The 19,282-nt window shown below is 43.0% G+C and overlaps 1 protein-coding gene across 1 annotated transcript in view; it reads right to left on the bottom strand.

The window, feature by feature from the left end:
* LOC138247027 (extracellular calcium-sensing receptor-like) overlaps positions 1-8,349 on the bottom strand; it is a 148,416-nt gene extending 140,067 nt beyond the window's left edge. The window contains exons 1-2 of the mRNA XM_069201776.1: positions 7,600-8,349; positions 6,373-6,516 (exon numbers count right to left, since the gene is read on the bottom strand). Coding sequence (XP_069057877.1) covers positions 6,373-6,516; positions 7,600-8,349 — 894 coding nt within the window. The remainder of the gene's footprint in view (positions 1-6,372; positions 6,517-7,599) is intronic.
* Positions 8,350-19,282: the final 10,933 nt, after the last annotated feature.

The raw sequence follows: 19,282 nt of genomic DNA on the forward strand, positions 1-19,282 counted from the left end.
CAGATGCTAATCCTGCCTGGAGTCTCCCAGGACCAATGTCTGAGGTACTGATGCTGGTTGCAAGCACCAAGGCTTGTATGTGTTCAGCCGGAACACCACCACCAAATAAACTTACTTGCATTTCAAGGGTTTTCAACAGAGGCCAGCTACACGCCAGACGTTGTTCTTCTGTGTTTCTTTCCCCTAGTCTGCAAGAACCCCAAGAATCGTGAGTGCCTCTAACTTGCCAACCTGCCAGAGAAAACTCCTATGCACCTCAGCCCCATAGACCGGGCTAATTGAAACCAACAGTGTCTCTGTGGAGCTGAGAGCCTCAAGAACTGAGCCACGCCATGGGCTCAGCTGGAATGGTCACCACAGCCCCTACTTGCAGCCTTTTTCTACAGGTACTGCTCCCATATACATCAACCCCTAGCGTTTGAGGCTACCACCGCTAGGAGCACCTCTCACCCAGACACACTAGGGCAGACTATCCGAAACTGCTGGTCGTTCTGAGGACCTTGGCCACTATTTACCTTAAGTCCAGAAGAACAGTCCTGTAAGTCATTTGCAAGTAACCCTGTGCAGTATCTGTTTTCCCCATAGGATAACATAATTGTGTTTGTGGATCATGCCTCAAATCTGACAGCTGTATTTTCTGTATGTCTTAAAACTTATCTTGCTAACTTGAAAAGTACTAACCTGATATTGTAGATCTTGATGTCTAAATTAATATAAAAAGTCTGTGCTATTTGTCTATATTGGTCTTGAGTTTCTTTGTGAGTGTGTGTCTCATTTATTGACCCTGTGTGTTCAACAAATGCTTAACACTATCCTCTGATAAGCCTGAACTGCTCACCCACCCTATCACAAAAAGAGCATTTGTGAGTATTAATTTAAGCCCTGTAAACCAATAAGGGTCGACTAGACTATCTGCATAGTGTACCCCTAAATTGGTACACTATATATATTGCCAACTTCCTACACATAGGTTATCTTCTTGGATTTCTGCTATAGTCAGTTCTAATCTTGTTTGAATTACTGAAACATTTCACAAGTTCAAAACCTGATGACATTAAAAAACATATTTGTTTCTGCAGCTGATTTATGCCTAGTTGGAATTCAGACCCTCAATTTTAATGCATCCACCGAATGACAATGCAGTGTATACAAATATGCAAATACATCTTATATGTATGTTCAAACATACTCCTATTTAGCTGTGTGTTATCAAATTAAAGTGCAAATGTGCAAATATACACATACTCCACATGCACGAAATGGAACTGTCTAACTCTTGCTAATACAAAATACAAAACTAAAAAAAACACACATCTTATATTTTCCGATGTGGGAATGCTTACACTCCTTACCCTACACCCAGCCTGTTCTTGGCTCCATCCTATACCAGTGATACATGGCCCTTGTTGCCCATGTTTCCTGTGTTCCCATTGACCTCCTCTTCTGCAAATTTTGCCCTCAGGCATGTAGGCCTAAGAATTACCTAAAATAGCATCAAGCATCAACGCAACAAACCTCATTCTCGAAGGTCTGCACTTCTTTGACTACAGTGAAGATGTGAAATTGGCCCTTGTGGCGAACCTTTATCTTAGCTTGTTGCACTAAGAAGGCTTGATTGAGCTCCTACTTCAGGAAACTGTGATAACATATGCCCGTATTTATACTTTTTTAGCACTGTATTTGCGTCATTTTTAGATGCAAAAACAGCACAAATTTACAAAATACAGTTGTATTTTGTAAGTTTGCGCCGCTTTTGCGTCAACACACGACGCAAATGCGGCCCTAAAAAAGTATAAATATGGTCCATATTTTTCAACTCCCTGCGCCTGCAAGCAGTTTCCACATGCATATCTGAAAAGATTTGAAATGAGTGTTCTATTCATTGTTCAAAGACCTTTTCTCAAATTACTTTGATAAGTATCAGTCGCTTGACCCTCTAATCGGAAAAACTGACCAACGTTCTCAGCATGTGGTACAATGTGTACGGCATCTTTATGTGCCTGCATTGTAGTAATATCTTGAGAGTACTCTGGAAGGACGTGTCCTTATTAGTGCCTCTCCATAGGAAATAACGCCAATAGTATCCTCCTTGGGATGCCTGTAATTCAGCGGTGTAACAAAGGCCCCCACAGCCCCTACAGGGGGGCCCTGAGATCCAGGGCCCCCCCTCAGCACAGTACACTGTGCATGGGCAGCGGAAGGCAAATGACTGAAACCAAATTACAGGCGGGAGGTTAAGCTACCAAAAGTCACATTGATTCATTATCCTTTGGATCTGACCCAACGTTAACAACGTTGACATTCCTGAACTCCCAGTTGGAAGTGTTATCATATTGTTCGTGCTCCTTACAGAGTGAGGTTTAAACACTCTCTTTGACTGTTTGTCTACAAGCTTTCCACCTCCCCCTCCCCCCCCCCCCGGCACTCCTTCACACAACGCAATGTTTCTCCGAGATAGAGATATGCTGAACGTGATGACGTATGGAGAGAATTGAGAGGTGGGTGCTTTTACTCAGCCACTGTGTTCGGAGGGGCAGACTTTTCAATAATTTATAGTTTATTTAACTGGTATTTTATCTGCGGTGCACACACACAAAGCTCTCCTACCCTATCTGCACTCGCAGTCTCATACCATAGACACACATACGCTTCCACATAATTTTTAACTATTTATATTTCATTATCTCTCTCTCTCTTTTAACAAACCGCTTCTTTCTCTCTCTCTGTCTTGCTCACTCACTCTTCTCTCTTGTGGTTGATCTTTCCCTGCCTCTCTTTTACTCTCCACCTCAACTGTCTCTCTCTCCCCCGGCCATTTTCTCTTTCTCTCTGGCTGTCTGTCAAGGTTAGATGACTCCCAGTACGTGCAGTTGAATGGCTGCTATACAATCCATCCACTCAGATGCTTTCGTTATCTATGGATTGTGTGGCACTTTTATCAAGCACCGGGGCCTTGGCACCACACCCAACACAGAGGCCTGCTGAAGAATGGATCTGTGTTAGCTCTGAAGGCCACTGTTTTCCAACAGAAAGCAGACGAACATTCTCACGTTGGCCTGCTAGTATTCTTTCACTTAACAAGGCGACACTACAAAGAAATATTGAATGTTTTATCTGTTTAGGGGCTTCACCCCTTCCTCTGCATGGGCTTTTTTAACCTCCGGCCAGCTGTCCAGTCAGGCCATGGTTAAAAGCCACAGATAAGCAAGCATTTCAGGGTCTGAAACCCCACTTCACATGCTCATTCCAGAAATTCCCTTAGCCCTCGGACCGGGGTAAGGACAGAGAAATATCATGCTAGCCACAGAATGCAAGGAGCATGCCTTTTGTCCCTCAGGCTTTCTAAATATAGCTCAGAATGAGGGGGGGATATAATGTGGCTCTGTGTCAGCCGGGGTGACCCGCTGCCCCTTGCAAACAGGCTTCCAGGCTGAACATGTATATGAGATTTTGAAAAACACAAACAATGCCGCCCCAACCTCCTCCCCTCAAAATGGTGCACATTACGCTGTTCCAGTGATTTGTGTAGCTCACATTCTTTGGTGTGGCCTTGTAACACTACATTAGGAAAATCAATCAATCAATCAGGAATTTGTAAAGTGCACTACTCACCTGTGAGGGTCTCAAGGTACTGAGGAGGGGGGGGTGGAGGGGAGAGGAGCTGCTACTGCTCGAACAGCCAGGTCTTGAGAAGTTTCCTGAAGGTAAGGAGGTCTTTGGTCTGGCGCAAGTGGGTGGAAAGAGTGCTCCACATTTTGGTGGGGCGGTGCAAGAATGATCTACCGCCGGTTGTAGTTCTGCGGACGCGTAGGACAGTTGCGAGGACGAGGTCAGCGGAGAGGGGCTGCTGGGTCGGGGTGTAGAAGGAGAGCCGTCTGTTCAAGTATTCTGGTCCGGTGTTGTGCAATGCTTTGTGAGCGTGGGTGAGGAGTTTGAAGATGATGCTCTTGTTGACTGGGAGCCAGTGCAGGTTTCTTAGGTGGTCTATGATGTGGCAGTGGCGGGGGATGTCCAGGATGAGGCGTGCAGAGGCGTTCTGGATTCGTTGCAGCCTCTTCTGGAGTTTGGCCGTGGTTCCTGCGTAGAGGGCATTGCCATAGTCCAAATTGCTGCTTACGAGGGCTTGGGTGAATGTTCTTCTGGTTTCGGTGGGTATCCATTTGTAGTTCTTTCGGAGCATGCGGAGGGTGTTGAAGCAGGAGGAGGAGATGGCGTTGACTGGCTGGCTCATGGATAATGAGGAGTCCAAGATGAATCCTAGGTTGCATGCACGGTCAGTGGGAGTAGGAGCGGCTCTGAGAGTGACAGGCCACCAGGACTCATCCCATGCGGAGAGGGTGGAGCCGAAGATGAGGACTTCCGTCTTGTCGAACTTGAGTTTGAGGCAGCTGCTCTTCATCCATTTGGCGATGGCCTTCATTCTTTCATGGAGGTTGGTCTTGGTGAGGGAGAAGATCAGCTGGGTGTCGTTGGCGTATGAGGTGATGTTTTGGTTGTGGGATCGGGCGATGTTAGCGAGCGGGGCCATGTAGACATTGAGGGTGGGCATTGTCCAGTATGGTTCTGATGTCGTCGGTGGCGATGATGAGGGTGGTTTCGGTACTGTGGTTGCTGCGGAATCCGGATTGGGAAGGGTCCAGGTTGCAGTTCTCCTTGAGGAAGTGGGTTAGTGTAAAGATGAGGACACACGTAATCTTGTATTTCTTAAGTTTATTTTCTCAAGCTGGTCCACACATCCTTTCTCAACCGTCTCCCATATCAGAATGCCTCAACCTCCAACCCCCAGGTTCCATCTCCCCACATTCTACATTCCACCCCTCAACCTTCCACTATACTTAAACATACAACACACTTTCCCTCCTTAAACAAAACTAACAAAAGAAATATAAACATTAAAATACATATAACAACAGAATACAGAAAATGTATTGTAAATCAAAACATAATGTAAACACCATACTTTTTTCTAAACAAAGTCTTTGAGCTTTGCAGGCTGTCGTCTCGTCCTGACATAGGACTTTACACGTGACGCAACAGAATTATAATTCACAGGATGATAATTCACAACAGAATGATCATCCATAGTAACATTACCATTACTGTCACCCAACTCCATATTAGCCTCTCCTTCACAAGAACCATTCTCCATGACTTCCTGTTGTTCACAACTTGCCCCTTTTTTTATACAAACACCAGATTGCATCCCACTTCCAAACATCACTAACGGATCAGTTCCACAATTTCCGTCATGATACTCAAAATTACCAGCACATTTTGCCAATCTGCTCACATTCCACACTTTACCATCCTGTGTAACAACACTTTTTTTGAACACTTTTACAACCTTCAAAGCCCTGCCAAACTTAGATGCACCTTTCCTCACAAAACCTGGCTCACGCACCTTTACCCAATCACCAACCGAAAAACTAGGTTCCCTCACCTTCCACTTGTCATCATATCTCTTCTTAAATTTCTCTTGTTTCCCCCTCACCCTTTCTCTAACTTCCTCCACTGAGATATCCTCCCAGTCCTTACTCAGTTTCTTCTTTAACCACCACGGACACAATTTAGACACAGGATGTCTTCCTTTCAGTAATTTGAATGGACTCACTTCCGTGGTACTTTGCGGGGTAATGCGATAATACCACAACTTCTCCCTTAATTTCTCTTTCCACATTCCCCCAAATCCTCTTGCCCAGCAAATACTATCCTAAGAACTCGATTGAATCTCTCTACTTGACCATTCCCTTGAGGATCATACAGAGGTGTAGTAACATGTTTGATATTACTATATTTAAAAAAACTTTGCATTTCACCAGAAGTCAGTTGGACGCCATTATCCGAAATCAACACCTCCGGATATCCTTCCCTAGAAAACACCTCCTTGAAAAACTCAATAATAGTTGCAGATGTCACCTGAGCAACCAACTTCACCTCTGGCCATTTGGAAAAATAGTCAATTAACACCAAAGCATAACGTGTATCTGTTGGAAGAGAAAAAAATGGGCCAGAAACATCAAAACCTAACTTCTGCCACGGACAATTCGGCCAGGGAATAGGTTCAAGGGGAGCAGGTACTGTTCTCAGCATTTTCTCCGCATTTACACACACACAACACTCCCTCACAACCCGATCTGCCATTTTGTCTAAACCAGGCCACCAAAAACAAGTGCGTATCAATCTTTTCATAGAAGACATTCCAGGATGACCACGATGGGCCAGTTTCAAAATCACATCTCGCATACCCTTGGGTGGAATGCACTTCCCATTCTTAAACAACAACCCACTCTCTATATGCAATTCATCCCTAACTTTACCATATGGTTCTAACTCAGCAGCTATACAATTCCTTCCTGGCCAACCGTCCCTCACATATCTCTTAACCTCTTGGAAAACTAAATCCTCATCACACTTCATCCACTCATCTTCATGTATACTACCAAACTCGGCAGACATGTATCCAGACACAGAAGATACCACATCCCTTTCCACAATACTCACACCTTTCCCTTCATCCTGTGGAAGACGCGACAAACAATCCGCTACAGCATTACTTCTACCCAGCACATACTCCATTTTAAAACAATACTCTTGCAACCTGAAAACAAGTCTGGCAATACGGGCAGTGGCATTCCAACCTCCCCCAGGAGATAAAATACCTACTAAAGGCTTATGATCTGTCTGCAGAATGAAATTGGACCCCCAAATATAGTCCCGAAAGTGCTCCACAGCCCAAATGCATGCTAGCAATTCCTTCTCAATTACTGCATACCTTCTTTCTGCATCCGTCAATGTGCGAGAAGCAAACGTAACATTCCATTTGTCTCTCCCACATCTCTGAGATAAAACCCCACCAATCCCATACATGCTTGCATCAACAGTAACTATGCATTGTGCCCCCACACAAAAAGGTCTCAAAGTAGGCGCCTGTATTATCTCTTTCTTAATCCTCTCAAATGCATTACTCTGTTTTTCTGTCCATACATATTGGACTCCTTTTCGCGTAAGCTCCCTCAAAGACTCCATTTTTGTAGCAAAATTCTCAATAAATTTGCTATAATACTCACACAAGCCAGTGAATGATAATAATTTTTCACGATCATCAGGAGCAGGAGCATTTACTATTGCTTCCACTAGGGATCGTTTTGGTACAACACCTTCTCCCGAAATTGTATGACCTAGGTACTCAACAGATTTCAAGAAGAATTTGCACTTCTTCTCCCTTAAAGTCAAACCATTCATACTCCACACTTTACAAACATTTTCTACATGCAGTTTGTGTTCAACTTAATCTTTTGAGAAAATTAAAACATCATCCTGGAAACACTTCACATATTTGTCCATGTCTTTAAACAAATGAAACATCGCTCTCTGGAACACTGACGCTGCTGACGCTAATCCAAACGGCATTCTCTTAAATTGGTATAACCCTTGCGGGGTGATAAACGCCGTGAGATGTCTAGAATCTTCAGTTAATTCAATTTGGTGATACGCCGATCTCAAATCCAATGAGGAAAAAATATTCGCCCCCTCCAACATACTAATGACCTCATTTATCTTGGGTAAAGGATGGCAATTCACAATGATGTTAACATTTACAGCTCTCAAATCCACACACAGTCTCAAAGAATTGTCAGATTTTCGTGCTAAAACAATCGGAGAAACCCACTCAGAGGATTCAGTCTCTTCTATCACACCCTCATTCACCATATCTGACAAGATCTTCTTTAATTCATCTCTGACACTAATGGGAACATTCCTAAGTTTCTGAATTACAGGTTTGGCATTAGCCTTGACTTTAATTCTGTGGCTGTAGTTGATCAATTTGCCCAATTTAGTAGTGAAAACTTGTGGAAACTTAGAAGTAATCCACTCTGTTGCCTCCCTGGACTCTATCACTAATACAGGTTCACTACACCGGGGATTCAAAATTACACCCAATTTTCCTTGGTCCCTCCATCCTAGGACATTAACCCCCTTAACTGCAACATACAATTTAATATTGGCACGTCTCTCTTTAAAAGTGATTCCAGTTTCAACAAAACCAGTCACATCAATAGTCCTCCCTTCAAAACTTTCAGCAATAATATCTGGTTCCTTCAAATCGGTCAATTCCCAAATTCCCTCAAAGACTTGCTTAAAATAATCTTGTGTAACAATTGTCCAAGGTGACCCCGAGTCTGCCATTAACTCCAGCCTCCTCCCAGCGATTTGTACCTCACATCTAGGTCGTTTTATCTGTTCGCACCGTATTTCATCCCCATGCTTGAGTGACAACACCATGCCCTTTTGCTCATTATCACCCTTCAGCCAATCATGACCATCTTTACCACTACTAACACACGCCATCTTCCCTTTGGCTACATAGTTACTTTTCTTGAAATCTTTACATACCCGAGCAAAATGTCCCAACCTTCCACATTTCATACATTCTTTTCCAACTGCCGGACATTGGGGCGACGATGCAAGATGGTTCACACTACCACAACGGAAACAGGATAGTTTCTCCATCCTATCTTGTCTCACCCATTTCTTACCCACACCAGTATTCTTGAAACCAGGATTACCACTCGAATTACTACCCATCATTGCACCCACCACCTCAGATTCTATATTATTAACTTTATCGACATCCTGTACAGATCTCATCCATTTCTCGGATTGCTCTAGAGCTTTCGCAGTAGAGATTACATCTTGCAATTTAGGATCCCCCATAACCCACAGATGTTCTTGGATCTTCCTGCTTTTCACATGCACTATAATTTGATCCCGAATCATCTCATCAGTCATATCACCAAAATTGCAATGTATAGATAATCCTCGTAGTGCTGTTAAAAACTCATCAAATGTCTCATCAGAATGCTGTGCCCTAGTATAAAACTTGAATCTATTTAATGCCAGACTTGCAGTAGGTTTGAATCTCTTCTCCAATCTCATTAGCGCTTCCTTGAAAACGTCCACTTCTCCCTCCGTATGATCTGGTAACAGTACTGGTGGTAAAGTTCTGAAAACCATCTGCCCCTCAGAGCCTAAACAATGTAATAAAATATTTTTTTTCCTATCTTGTGACATTTCATCATCATCAATAGCTTTCATATAAGTCAAAAACTCTTCCTTCCACCTAGTCCAATGCAATGGTGGTTCTCCCTTGTTCTGTAAAAACTTTGCAGGAGGTTCAAACTGCATCTTTTCTCCCTTTTCCTTTTAATAAGTATACTTATATATAAAAAGGGGGAAGAAAAAAAAATATGAAAAAATAAAAAATAAATAAAAAGAAATTTATGTAAGTGACTTTAGTTGTTCATAAAGTTAATGAATATTTGTCACAAAGATGTTCCTTTTCCGCATTTTTCCTTTAAAGACCTTCTTTAGTGACAATAATAGAAGAAACCATCCGATAGTCCTCTGTTTATGTCTAGAAGACAAAGTCCCGGCTCCGCCCAGAACAATATGCAGAGAACAGCACAGACGGCAGGAACAGCAAGAAACAGGTGTACTCCAACACAGGGCTGCGCAAACAAGTAAGGTATATTGCTAATGTAATCCTCATGTAATCCTCAACACAGCAGTCTTCCACTTAAATTCAATCCGGTACGATGCGAAGATTCGCTACTGCGCGTAGAGCACAGAATGTACAGCACGCTCTAGGATCCAGAAAAGGATGTCGCGCGGCGCGTTGTTTAAATTAGGCCGCGTGACCAAACCCACAACGGCAGTTCAAACTGGCAGGCAAAGGCAGCGAAGAAGGAGGAACAGAAAGCACTAAAATAAAATAAAAACTGAAAGCCCACCTTCACTGCCGTGCCTCCATATCGCGCACTCGTTCAATTCATGTGTTTCCTTCTGTTGAAATTGCGTGAAGTACTACTCCTTCACCTCCTCCGTAGTGTGCGCCTGGAGTACATCCTGTCAAACCTTTAAAAGTCCACTACTTCTTTCATTGAATCTTCCTTTCCCTCGTCGCCAAAATGTAAAGATGAGTACACACGTAATCTTGTATTTCTTAAGTTTATTTTCTCAAGCTGGTCCACACATCCTTTCTCAACCGTCTCCCATATCAGAATGCCTCAACCTCCAACCCCCAGGTTCCATCTCCCCACATTCTACATTCCACCCCTCAACCTTCCACTATACTTAAACATACAACAGTTAGTTGTCTGTTGAAAGCCTTCTCGATGACTTTTGCGAGGAAGGAGAGCAGGGAGATAGGCCGGAAGTTCTTGAGGTCCTTTGGGTCCGCGTTGGAAAATCCAATTTAACATCCTTTCTAGGCAGTCATGATTGTTTTATCCATGTAGACAGGGGAAACCTTGAAAACAGGTGACATTAGGTGGTTTATTCTCATTCTTGCTTCAAAAGAGATTCATGGTCTCACTCACTGGTGATGAAGCACTGGTTTCCTTATCAAGTGCCGTGCAGTTATCAGATGCCAGTGGACCGGACTCCTCGGGAAGAGAGCTGGCTTTGGAGAGCGTCGACAGCACAATGGTAGAGTTTCCTGAAGAGAGGCATTCTGCCAGAGTTGTGTTCTGTGTGGTTTTGCACACTTTGGGTGTTTGTAAGACTTCAGTATTTCACTGCCTCTTTCTTCCTGTAAGGCTTTCAGGTGTCTTCTTTCTTTGAGGATTGCATTTGTTTGCTCCGGGTGTGCCCCTGAACTGTGCTCAGCATCACCTGCTTCTTTTTGTGCAAGGAGAAAGAGAGTTGTGTTGTCCTGCACTCATTCTTTGGTGGAGGGCCGCACCCGGTTGTGCCACACTGGGCTACTTTTGTAATGTATGTCCCTTTGTACTTTATTTGAATAATTGTGTTTTCATATTTGAATCAGCTGGGTGAACTCTGACCTTCCTAAAGGGAAGTATAGTTTTACATGTAAAAAATCTGGTACCTTTGTACTGATCTTAAGTTTCCTCTTAGTTGGATTGGAAAGCTTAGGTTTCTTCTTGTGCTGCCATAAAGGAAGGTGCGACTAGAAGATGCTGTGGTGTGAAAAGCGTGCACACGGTTAGTTTCATAGCAGGCAAGTGGATTGGTGGTAGTGTGGTCCCACTAATCAAAGGTTTTTATTCTGACTAATCACTTAACCAAAGTATGTGATCCTCTGCAAATCCCTTTTTTGGCATGCTCTACTACGCCTCAAATAGCATTAATTACAAACAAACTCAAACCAGAGATAAGCAAATAAAAACTTGCAAAATGCCTTTACTATATTCCTTTCCTTTACAGCCAAGCGAGACAGATTGGCATTGGCACCTTAAGGCCAGCCCAGCGCATTTTTGGAAGCGAGCTCTCTATGTTTTCACTTTTCTGAGCTTTTGTGTAACCAGGCTGTAAATCTTATTTCATACCATTTGCTGTTCATTCAAAGTCCGAGATCAAACTTCAATCGCGGTTTCTCCAAGGGCTCCTGATGCTTGGTATGTTTGTTTGATAGCCACCGTGCAATTTCTTTCCTTATCCAGACACAAGCATATGATTAGAAATCGTAATAACCACTATCACAAAACATTGTTTTCAAGAGCTTGTATGAACTCCAGGGCACTTTAAGGGAACCAGATGGACAGATATTACCTGTTTTTCTATAGCACAGAAGCCATTGCTTTTATTCTTTCAAAAGTACTTTTTACATCATAATGGAGCAGTAAACTATTCTGATAATTTTTTTAAAGAAAAACTAAGTTAACCCCAGACTAAAAATTAGCAATCGTTTTTAAAAGTGCACACTCCAGCAAATCTAATTTTAATTGAATATGCAGGAACAGCAGTTCATGTATACTGAGATTTACCATTCCCTACCTGCCACTAGACATTGCTGCGAGCTGGATTCTTCTACTCACAAGACTGTGCCAACCCCTCCCAATTCGCTTCAGGTAATCATGCCTTAAATAGCTTTAATGTGTTATCTTCAGTCCTTGCATGTTATCTGCATCCCCTACCCACTTAATGGCTATTTGTGAAAGAAAAATGAGCTCCAACATGGTGGTTTTCGTGTCTTAGGTACTTTCACTGTTCAACTTTTGTGTGTCCTCTAAATGGCACTGTACTAACTTCTTTTATTTACTTTTTCATATTTCAGTACCAATCAGCCATCTTGAAAATATAAATACAAGTTTTCAAATAATATGCCAAAATGGCAGTCACTGCATGACAATGTAGACAATCTAGGTGCACACAAGGGCACACATCATCAGCCATATACACATTAGATTTATTTAAAAAGATCTAGAACTTAAACTGTTGACTGTGGAACCAGTAGATCTGGGTTTTAATCACGACTTGCTGACTTGACTACATTGTGTAATCTTGGGCAAATCCAGTAATATTTATTAATGTGAATCCTATCTGAATAATCTGTTTTAATTTTACCAACCACCTTGATCTGTCTCACGCTCTAGACAAAACTCTTACTAGTCAAGTATAATCTATAATCATTTTCTTCTTAGCCCAATAACATCACTTGTGAAGTACTGCAAGTCCCTGCTCCATAACTAATCCAGTTCAACATACAGATCATTGCACAATAATTCACGTGGCACCTGGGGATTGTCAGTAAGTTAAGGAGGTTGTGTCTCACATTGAATTGTTTCTCGAACAAGCACAAGTTAACTGCATGGGGTTTGAGTGACTTTTGACCATTAGTTTCCCTCATAAATATTCACAAAAGTCCTGAAAGCTGGTGGTAGAATGTAATACCTAGTTGCCTTTTGAACTTCAAATGAATGTAAGCACCTAAAATGCATTCCAGCATCCCAGCACCAGAGCCTCCTTTATAGTTTGCTCCTCCTTTTGTTCCTGTCACACTAATAGCCTGGGTCCTCATGACAGTTCTGACAGTTCTGTTTGTCATCAACTGTTCGTGTGCATCTATTGTACTATGGGTAAATTGATGTTCAAAACCCACAAAGCACAATACTATCCAGGCAGACCTAACTTAGGCTTAATGTTCTTTAGCATTAATGCAGTTGCTTCAGCTTCCCTTTAAACAAATGGTGCGTTAAAAAAGCTTTGGCCTGCTCACAAAGCTCTACACTGGTGTGCCCTAAGCTACTTTAACCAGGTTTTGCTGGTAAAAAAAAGGAAAAACATCTGCAAACAGAAAGACTTACAGCCCTAAATAGGCTTTGGCGGACAATGTTCTGCCCGTCAAAGTTGAGAACATTACCTTTGTCACCCTGATGGACTTCCAATTGCCAATTTTAGAGATGATCATAGACCCAGCCATCATCTCAGTACCTTGAAAGAAAACGATATTACTGCAGTCGAAAAAGTGCACAGCATTAATTATTTTAGATGGTAGTTCACCAAATTTTTTAGTTTTTCTGTTTTTCAGGCAGTTTGTTTCAAGGAGTTTGTTTTGGAAAACAAACAATGAATGAACCTCCCACCTGGGGATTTTTCTCCCTGGTTGCAGTGGTGCTTATTTTTTTTTTTCAGTCTCTCACTACCAGGCTTTACCTGTATACTACACCGTCTTCCCTAAACTGGCTGAGCAGTGTAATGCCTTTCCTCTGACTGCCCCTACTCCATCGGGCCACTGGAGGAAACTTATGGTCCACCCATCTCTATATGAGCCATGCAGACCCAGAGTGTTGTGGGCAGGGTACTCCGTCACATTTGCAATAGAGAACCCTGTACGCCAAACCCTAAATCAGGGCTTTAGAGCCTCATTATGAGATACCAGGAATTTTCTATGACTGCAGTCCCTCCTGGCGTTATGGATATGGAGCCACCAATAAATCGGTAAGTGAGTAAAAGCCAAAATCCAAAGGCCTTTACATCCTTAAGATTGCTATGGTCCATAATTATGCTGGAAGAACCCTCCCCCTCATAAAAAATGCTGAAAAATGACTAGGAGCAAAATGCTACCTGAATGACATGTTAGATGTAATGCACTGGTTCGCCCTATCTTACCTACATAATGAAAGCAGTCAACACAATGAAAAATAGGAGAGTCACAAACCCACTAAATGATTTTTAAATGCTTTCTTAAATATCCATTGAGATTGATGGATATAACTTTTCAAACCGTTATATCAGCACTGTGCTACACTTAAGTTATTCCACACATCATCAATAATTGGTATTGTTGTACCAATCTAGAAATAATGGGCTGGATTCACAAAGGTAAACTTAGACCAAAAGTCTAAGTTTACGAGTTTCGGTGTTCATAAAGGTAAGTTACGAGTAATAGCGTCTTTACGTCCACACTCGGGTGGAATCTCTACAGTCAGGGTAGAATGTCTGGCCCGAGCTCGGAGATTCCACTCTGCACCTGGAAAGGAATGTCTGCCCGAGTGCATATATTCCACCATGAGTCCACAGATTCCACCTAAGCGAGGACGTAAAGATACCGCTCATAACTTACTTTTGTGAATACCAAAAAAGTAGTAAAGTTAAACTTTTGGTCTAAATGTAGACCAACAGTCTAACTTTTCCTTTGTGAATCAGGCCCAATGTGAGCTAGAATATCCAAGTTAAAACTGGTCCATCATAGTAATAGACAAAGAACAGAAGGTCTTAATTTGAACAAAGATAAGATTATGTTTGTTTAGGTTACTTGTAGAGTGTAGTTTACAACTAGGTAGATTTTCTTGCTGCTAAACTGAAAAAGGCTATTGCAGAAGTATTATAGGTTAAAAGAAAGGGGTTTAAAGTCTTTCTAAAATAAACAAGGGATGGTTGCTGGAGTAAATGTCAAGGAAGAATGTTCCAAGCTTTTTCAGCTTACACTGAGAAGACTCTCTGAAGGTGGAAATCTGCCTTTGCAGGACCCTAACAGGAATTGCTGATTGGGCCACACGTTCTTGTGTGAAGATTATCAGGAGAATCTTTTGGCCACATAGTCTAACATTTGCCTGGGTTTGTGCACAATTGTTATGGCCTTAAATAGACTTTGAGAGTGTATACGGAGCCACTGTATATGTTTTATGGCCTTTGTGGCTGAGTCTCTCTTTTTTAAGCCTTAAAGAAAGGGAACAGCAGTATTCTGAATTAGTTGGAGTTGTGCTTGATGGGTTTTTGTTGCAGCTACGAAACTAACATTAACATTGTCAACCTAGACTGTATAATGGCTAGAACCACAGAGCCTTTGAGATTAGAATCTAAAAAAAAGATAAAATCTACTGTAACCTTTTAGTGAAAGCAGGCTTTACAAGTGTTTGTTACTAGTATCCGCAAGTCAAGTAAGGAAGATTCCTAGGATCCAGACCGAATTAGGTACTTGGACAAAATTTTGAATAAAAAATATTGTGATATCAAAATATCAGGGCAATATCTAGATGTCAAAATTGTCGTGAACAGGAACATTTAAGGTAAGGATCTTGATTTAAGTGGCTCATTTAGCACCACAACCAAGGGTCCAGGTGTGGATAGAGACATTTTGGGGGTTCAAGGCTCCCTCAGGTTGGGTCCAGGTGCAGGTTAAGTGCCTGCCTCAGGAATGGATCACCCAGGGTCAACAGTTGCCCTAATGTAAGGACCAACATTGACCGTTGTGTGATATATTTCTGACACGGGCACTAGGCCTACCCACACAAGTGAGGTACCATTTTTATTGGGAGACTTAGGGGAATGCTGGGTGGAGGACATTTATGTTTCCTCTCAGACTCCAGAACTTTCTATCACCGAAATGTGAGGAAAATTGTTTTTTTTGCCAAATATTGAGGTTTGTAAAGGATTCTGGGTAACAGAACCTGTTGCGAGCACCACAAGTTACCCAATCCTGGGTTCCCCTAGGTGTCTAGTTTAAAAAAATGCACAGGTTTGGTAGGTTTTCCTAGGTACCGGCTGAGCTGGGGACCAAAATCCACAGCTAGGCACTTTCCAAAAAACACGTCATTTTTCAATGTAAAAATTTGATGTGTCCATGTTGCGTTTTTGGGCGTTTCCTGTCACGGGCACTAGGCCTACCAACGCAAGTGAGGTACCATTTTTAGCTGGAGACTCGAGGAAATGCTGGGTGGAAGGACATTTGTGGCTCATCTCAGTTTCCAGAACTTTTCATCACCAAAATGTGGGGAAAAAGTGTTTTTCCTTGGCAAATTCTGAGGTGTGCAAAGGATTCTGTTTAACAGAACCTGGTGAGAGCCCCACAAGTCACCCCATTCTGAATTTCCCTAGATGTCTAGTTTTCAAAAATGTATAGGTTTGCTAGGTTTCCCTAGGTGCCGGCTGAGGTAGAGGCCTAGCACACTTAGCAAAAAACAGTTTTGTTTTCTTTGGGAAAATGTTATGTGTCCATGTTGTGTTTTGGGGCAGTTCTTGTCGCGGGCACTAGGCCTACCCACACAAGTGAGGTACCATTTGTATCGGGAGACTTGGGGCAATGCTCGGTGGAAGGAAGATTGTGGATCCTCTCGGATTCCAAAATTTTGCAGCACCGAAATCTGAGGGAAATTTTTTTTTTTTGCCAAATTCTGAGGTTTGCAAAGGATTCTGGGTAAAAGAACCTGGTGAGAGCCCCACATGTCACCCCATTCTGAATTTCCGTAGGTGTCTAGTTTCCAAAACTATATAGGTTTGAAACGTTTCACTAGGTGCCGGCTGAGCTAGAGGCCAAAATCCACAGCTAGGCACTTTGCAAAAAAAATGTCAGTTTTCAATGGAAAGATGTGATATGTCTACGTTGTATTTTGGGGCATTTCCTTTCATGGGCACTAGGCTTACCCACAAAAGTGAGGTACCATTTTTATCGGGAGACTTGGGGAATGGTGGGTGGAAGGAAGTTTGCATCTTCTCTCAAATTCTAGAACTTTGCAGCACCGAAATCTGAGGGAAAAGTGTTATTTTGCCAAATTTTGAAGTTTGCAAAGGATTCTGGGTTACAGAACCTGGTGAGAGCCCCACAAGTCACCCCATCCTGGATTCTCCTAGGTGTCTAGGTTTTAAACATGCACAGGTTTGGTGGGTTTCCATTGGTGCTGGCTGAGCTAGAGGCCAAAATCCACAGCTAGGCACTTTCCAAAAAGCGCATCAGATTTCAATGTAAAAATGTGATGTGTCCATGTTGCATTTCCTGTCGCAGACATTAGGCCTACCCATGCATACCCATTTCTGTCACTAACTGGAAGAAGGCTAAAAGCACAAAAAAATAGTAAAAATGGAGTATGTCCCTGTAAAATGACAAAATTGTGTTGAAAAATGTGGTTTTCTGATTCATGTCTGCCTGTTCCTGAAAGCTGGGACTATGGTGATTATAGCACCACAAACCCTTTGTTGATGCCTGTGAGAAAACAGGGCTGATTGCAGAGGCCCCATAACTTTTTGCCCCCATTTTCCTCTTTTTGCTGGTGTTTTCCTGACTTTGTTGGTGCCCTGGGTACTGCTAACCAGTCCCAGGGCCTGTGCTCTGTGTAAAATGGATATGCAAATTAGGCTAATTATAATTGGCTAAGTTAACCTACCTATAAGTCCCTAGTATATGGTAGGGCATGTAGGTTTAGGGACCACAGCATAGGTGGTGCACACCTAGGTGCACTGCTGAGGTGCCCAGAGTCATTTTAAAAGCAAGCCTGCCTTGCTGGCTGCTTTTAAATTAAAGTTATATGCAAATTCGACTTTGGAATTAAAGGTACTTCCAAAGTCTTAAACTACCTTATTTTTACATATAAGTCACCCCTAAGGTGTGCCCTATGTGCCCCTAGGGCTGGGTGCCATGTAACTATAAGCAGGGACTTTATAAAAATAGATTTATAAGCCCTGGTGAGGTAAAAACAGCCAAATTTGTTTTTCCCTCATTGAAGTAAATGGCCTTCATAGGCTAGAATGGGCAGACTTTATTTTAAATTTTAAAGTCTCCTTAAATGTTACATACCGAGAATTTGGTATCAAATTAATTGTTGTAATAAATCCCACAACTTCCAGTTGTTGGATTTAATATAACTTGTTCAGGTAAAAAGTTTAGACTTTACCTAAAAAGTTGCCAATTTCAGCTCTGCATTGTTTTTGCTGCTGTGCTCTGATTGGCCAGCCTGCAGCAGCTTCTGCCAGGCTGCCTTGATGAGGTGTGAAGTGGCCTGGCTTCACACAAAGGAATGTGCTTGGGGGAGAGAATCTCCCCTCAGCAGATGGTGAGGCAGGAAGGGGGAGGGCTGCCAAACTGGTCTTCAAAGGCAGAGAAGGACATTTGGAGCACTCAGCAACACCCCCACATCCTGCAACCCCAGACAATTAGGTGCCCCCTTGATTAGATTAGGAGAGGGCAGGAGAGGGGTGTGTTTATGATTTTTAGCCACACCAGTGGGTGGGTTCAGCCAGATGTAACCTCCAAAAATCAGATTCATCCATGTTGGATTTTTAGAGACTGTTGCCTTCTGGGATGGATTTTTGCCACACTTCCCAGGAAGTGGTCATCACAGGGGGACGACCCTGTCCCTGATTGGAGAACCAGGGCCCCCCTGCTTTTCACCCAGGAGCAAGGATAAAACTGGCAGACCTGCCCCCACACCTCAGATCCCCACCAAATTTCAAGAAGAAAGAACTTAAGGAGAAGAAGGACTGCCCTGCTGGACCCCTGGCCTGCACCTGGAACCTGCACTCAGAAGGACTGCACCAGCTGCACACTTGGGCTTCACCACAAGAAGGACTTTGCCTGGCTTCAACTGGTTCAAGGAGGGACTCCCTGTTTGCTACAGGTGAAAAATTGCTATCCAGAGTCCCCTGCACCAACTGCTGAAGAAAGCGACCAGCTGACCACTGTCCAGTGGCCAAAAAGGAGTTTGCGCCAGGTGCATTCTGGGAGTTGAAGTCCGTACCCCCCAAGGACCATCACAGAACTTCTGGACCCTTGGGGTGAGCTGTGGACCCCAAAAGAACCTTAAAAGAACATCTGGGTGAAGCCCAAGAAGTTTGGAAAAGATTTGAGAATTTTTGGAAAAAAGCTCCAGAGAGGGACCGACCCGCCGTGGAAATTCTAGCCGGCTTGCCTCAACCGCGACCCGGCCTGACTTCGTGGTTCGTCCCGGTAAAGAAAAACATCCAAAAAAGAGACTAAGTCCGAAGGTAAAAAGTTGACCGGGACCTCCCAGCCATCGTATCCGAGAAGGGCTCCATGGACATCGGATCAAGATCCAGGTTTCCCCGGTCGAAGGATTTTCATCTCGAAAAAACGACTAAGTCCGAAGGTAAAAGTCTCCACCGAGGAAACCCACATCGCGTATCCGGACAAGGGCTCCAGGAGGTCGAATTCAACTGGCAGGTTCGTCCCGGTGAAGAAAAACTTCAAAATAAAGACTAAGTCAGAAGGTAACTTTTTAACCGAGGCCTCCCGCGACCTGTAGCCGAG

The sequence above is a fragment of the Pleurodeles waltl genome, chromosome 7, assembly GCF_031143425.1.
Source record: "Pleurodeles waltl isolate 20211129_DDA chromosome 7, aPleWal1.hap1.20221129, whole genome shotgun sequence".
Classification (NCBI taxonomy): Eukaryota; Metazoa; Chordata; class Amphibia; order Caudata; family Salamandridae; genus Pleurodeles; species Pleurodeles waltl.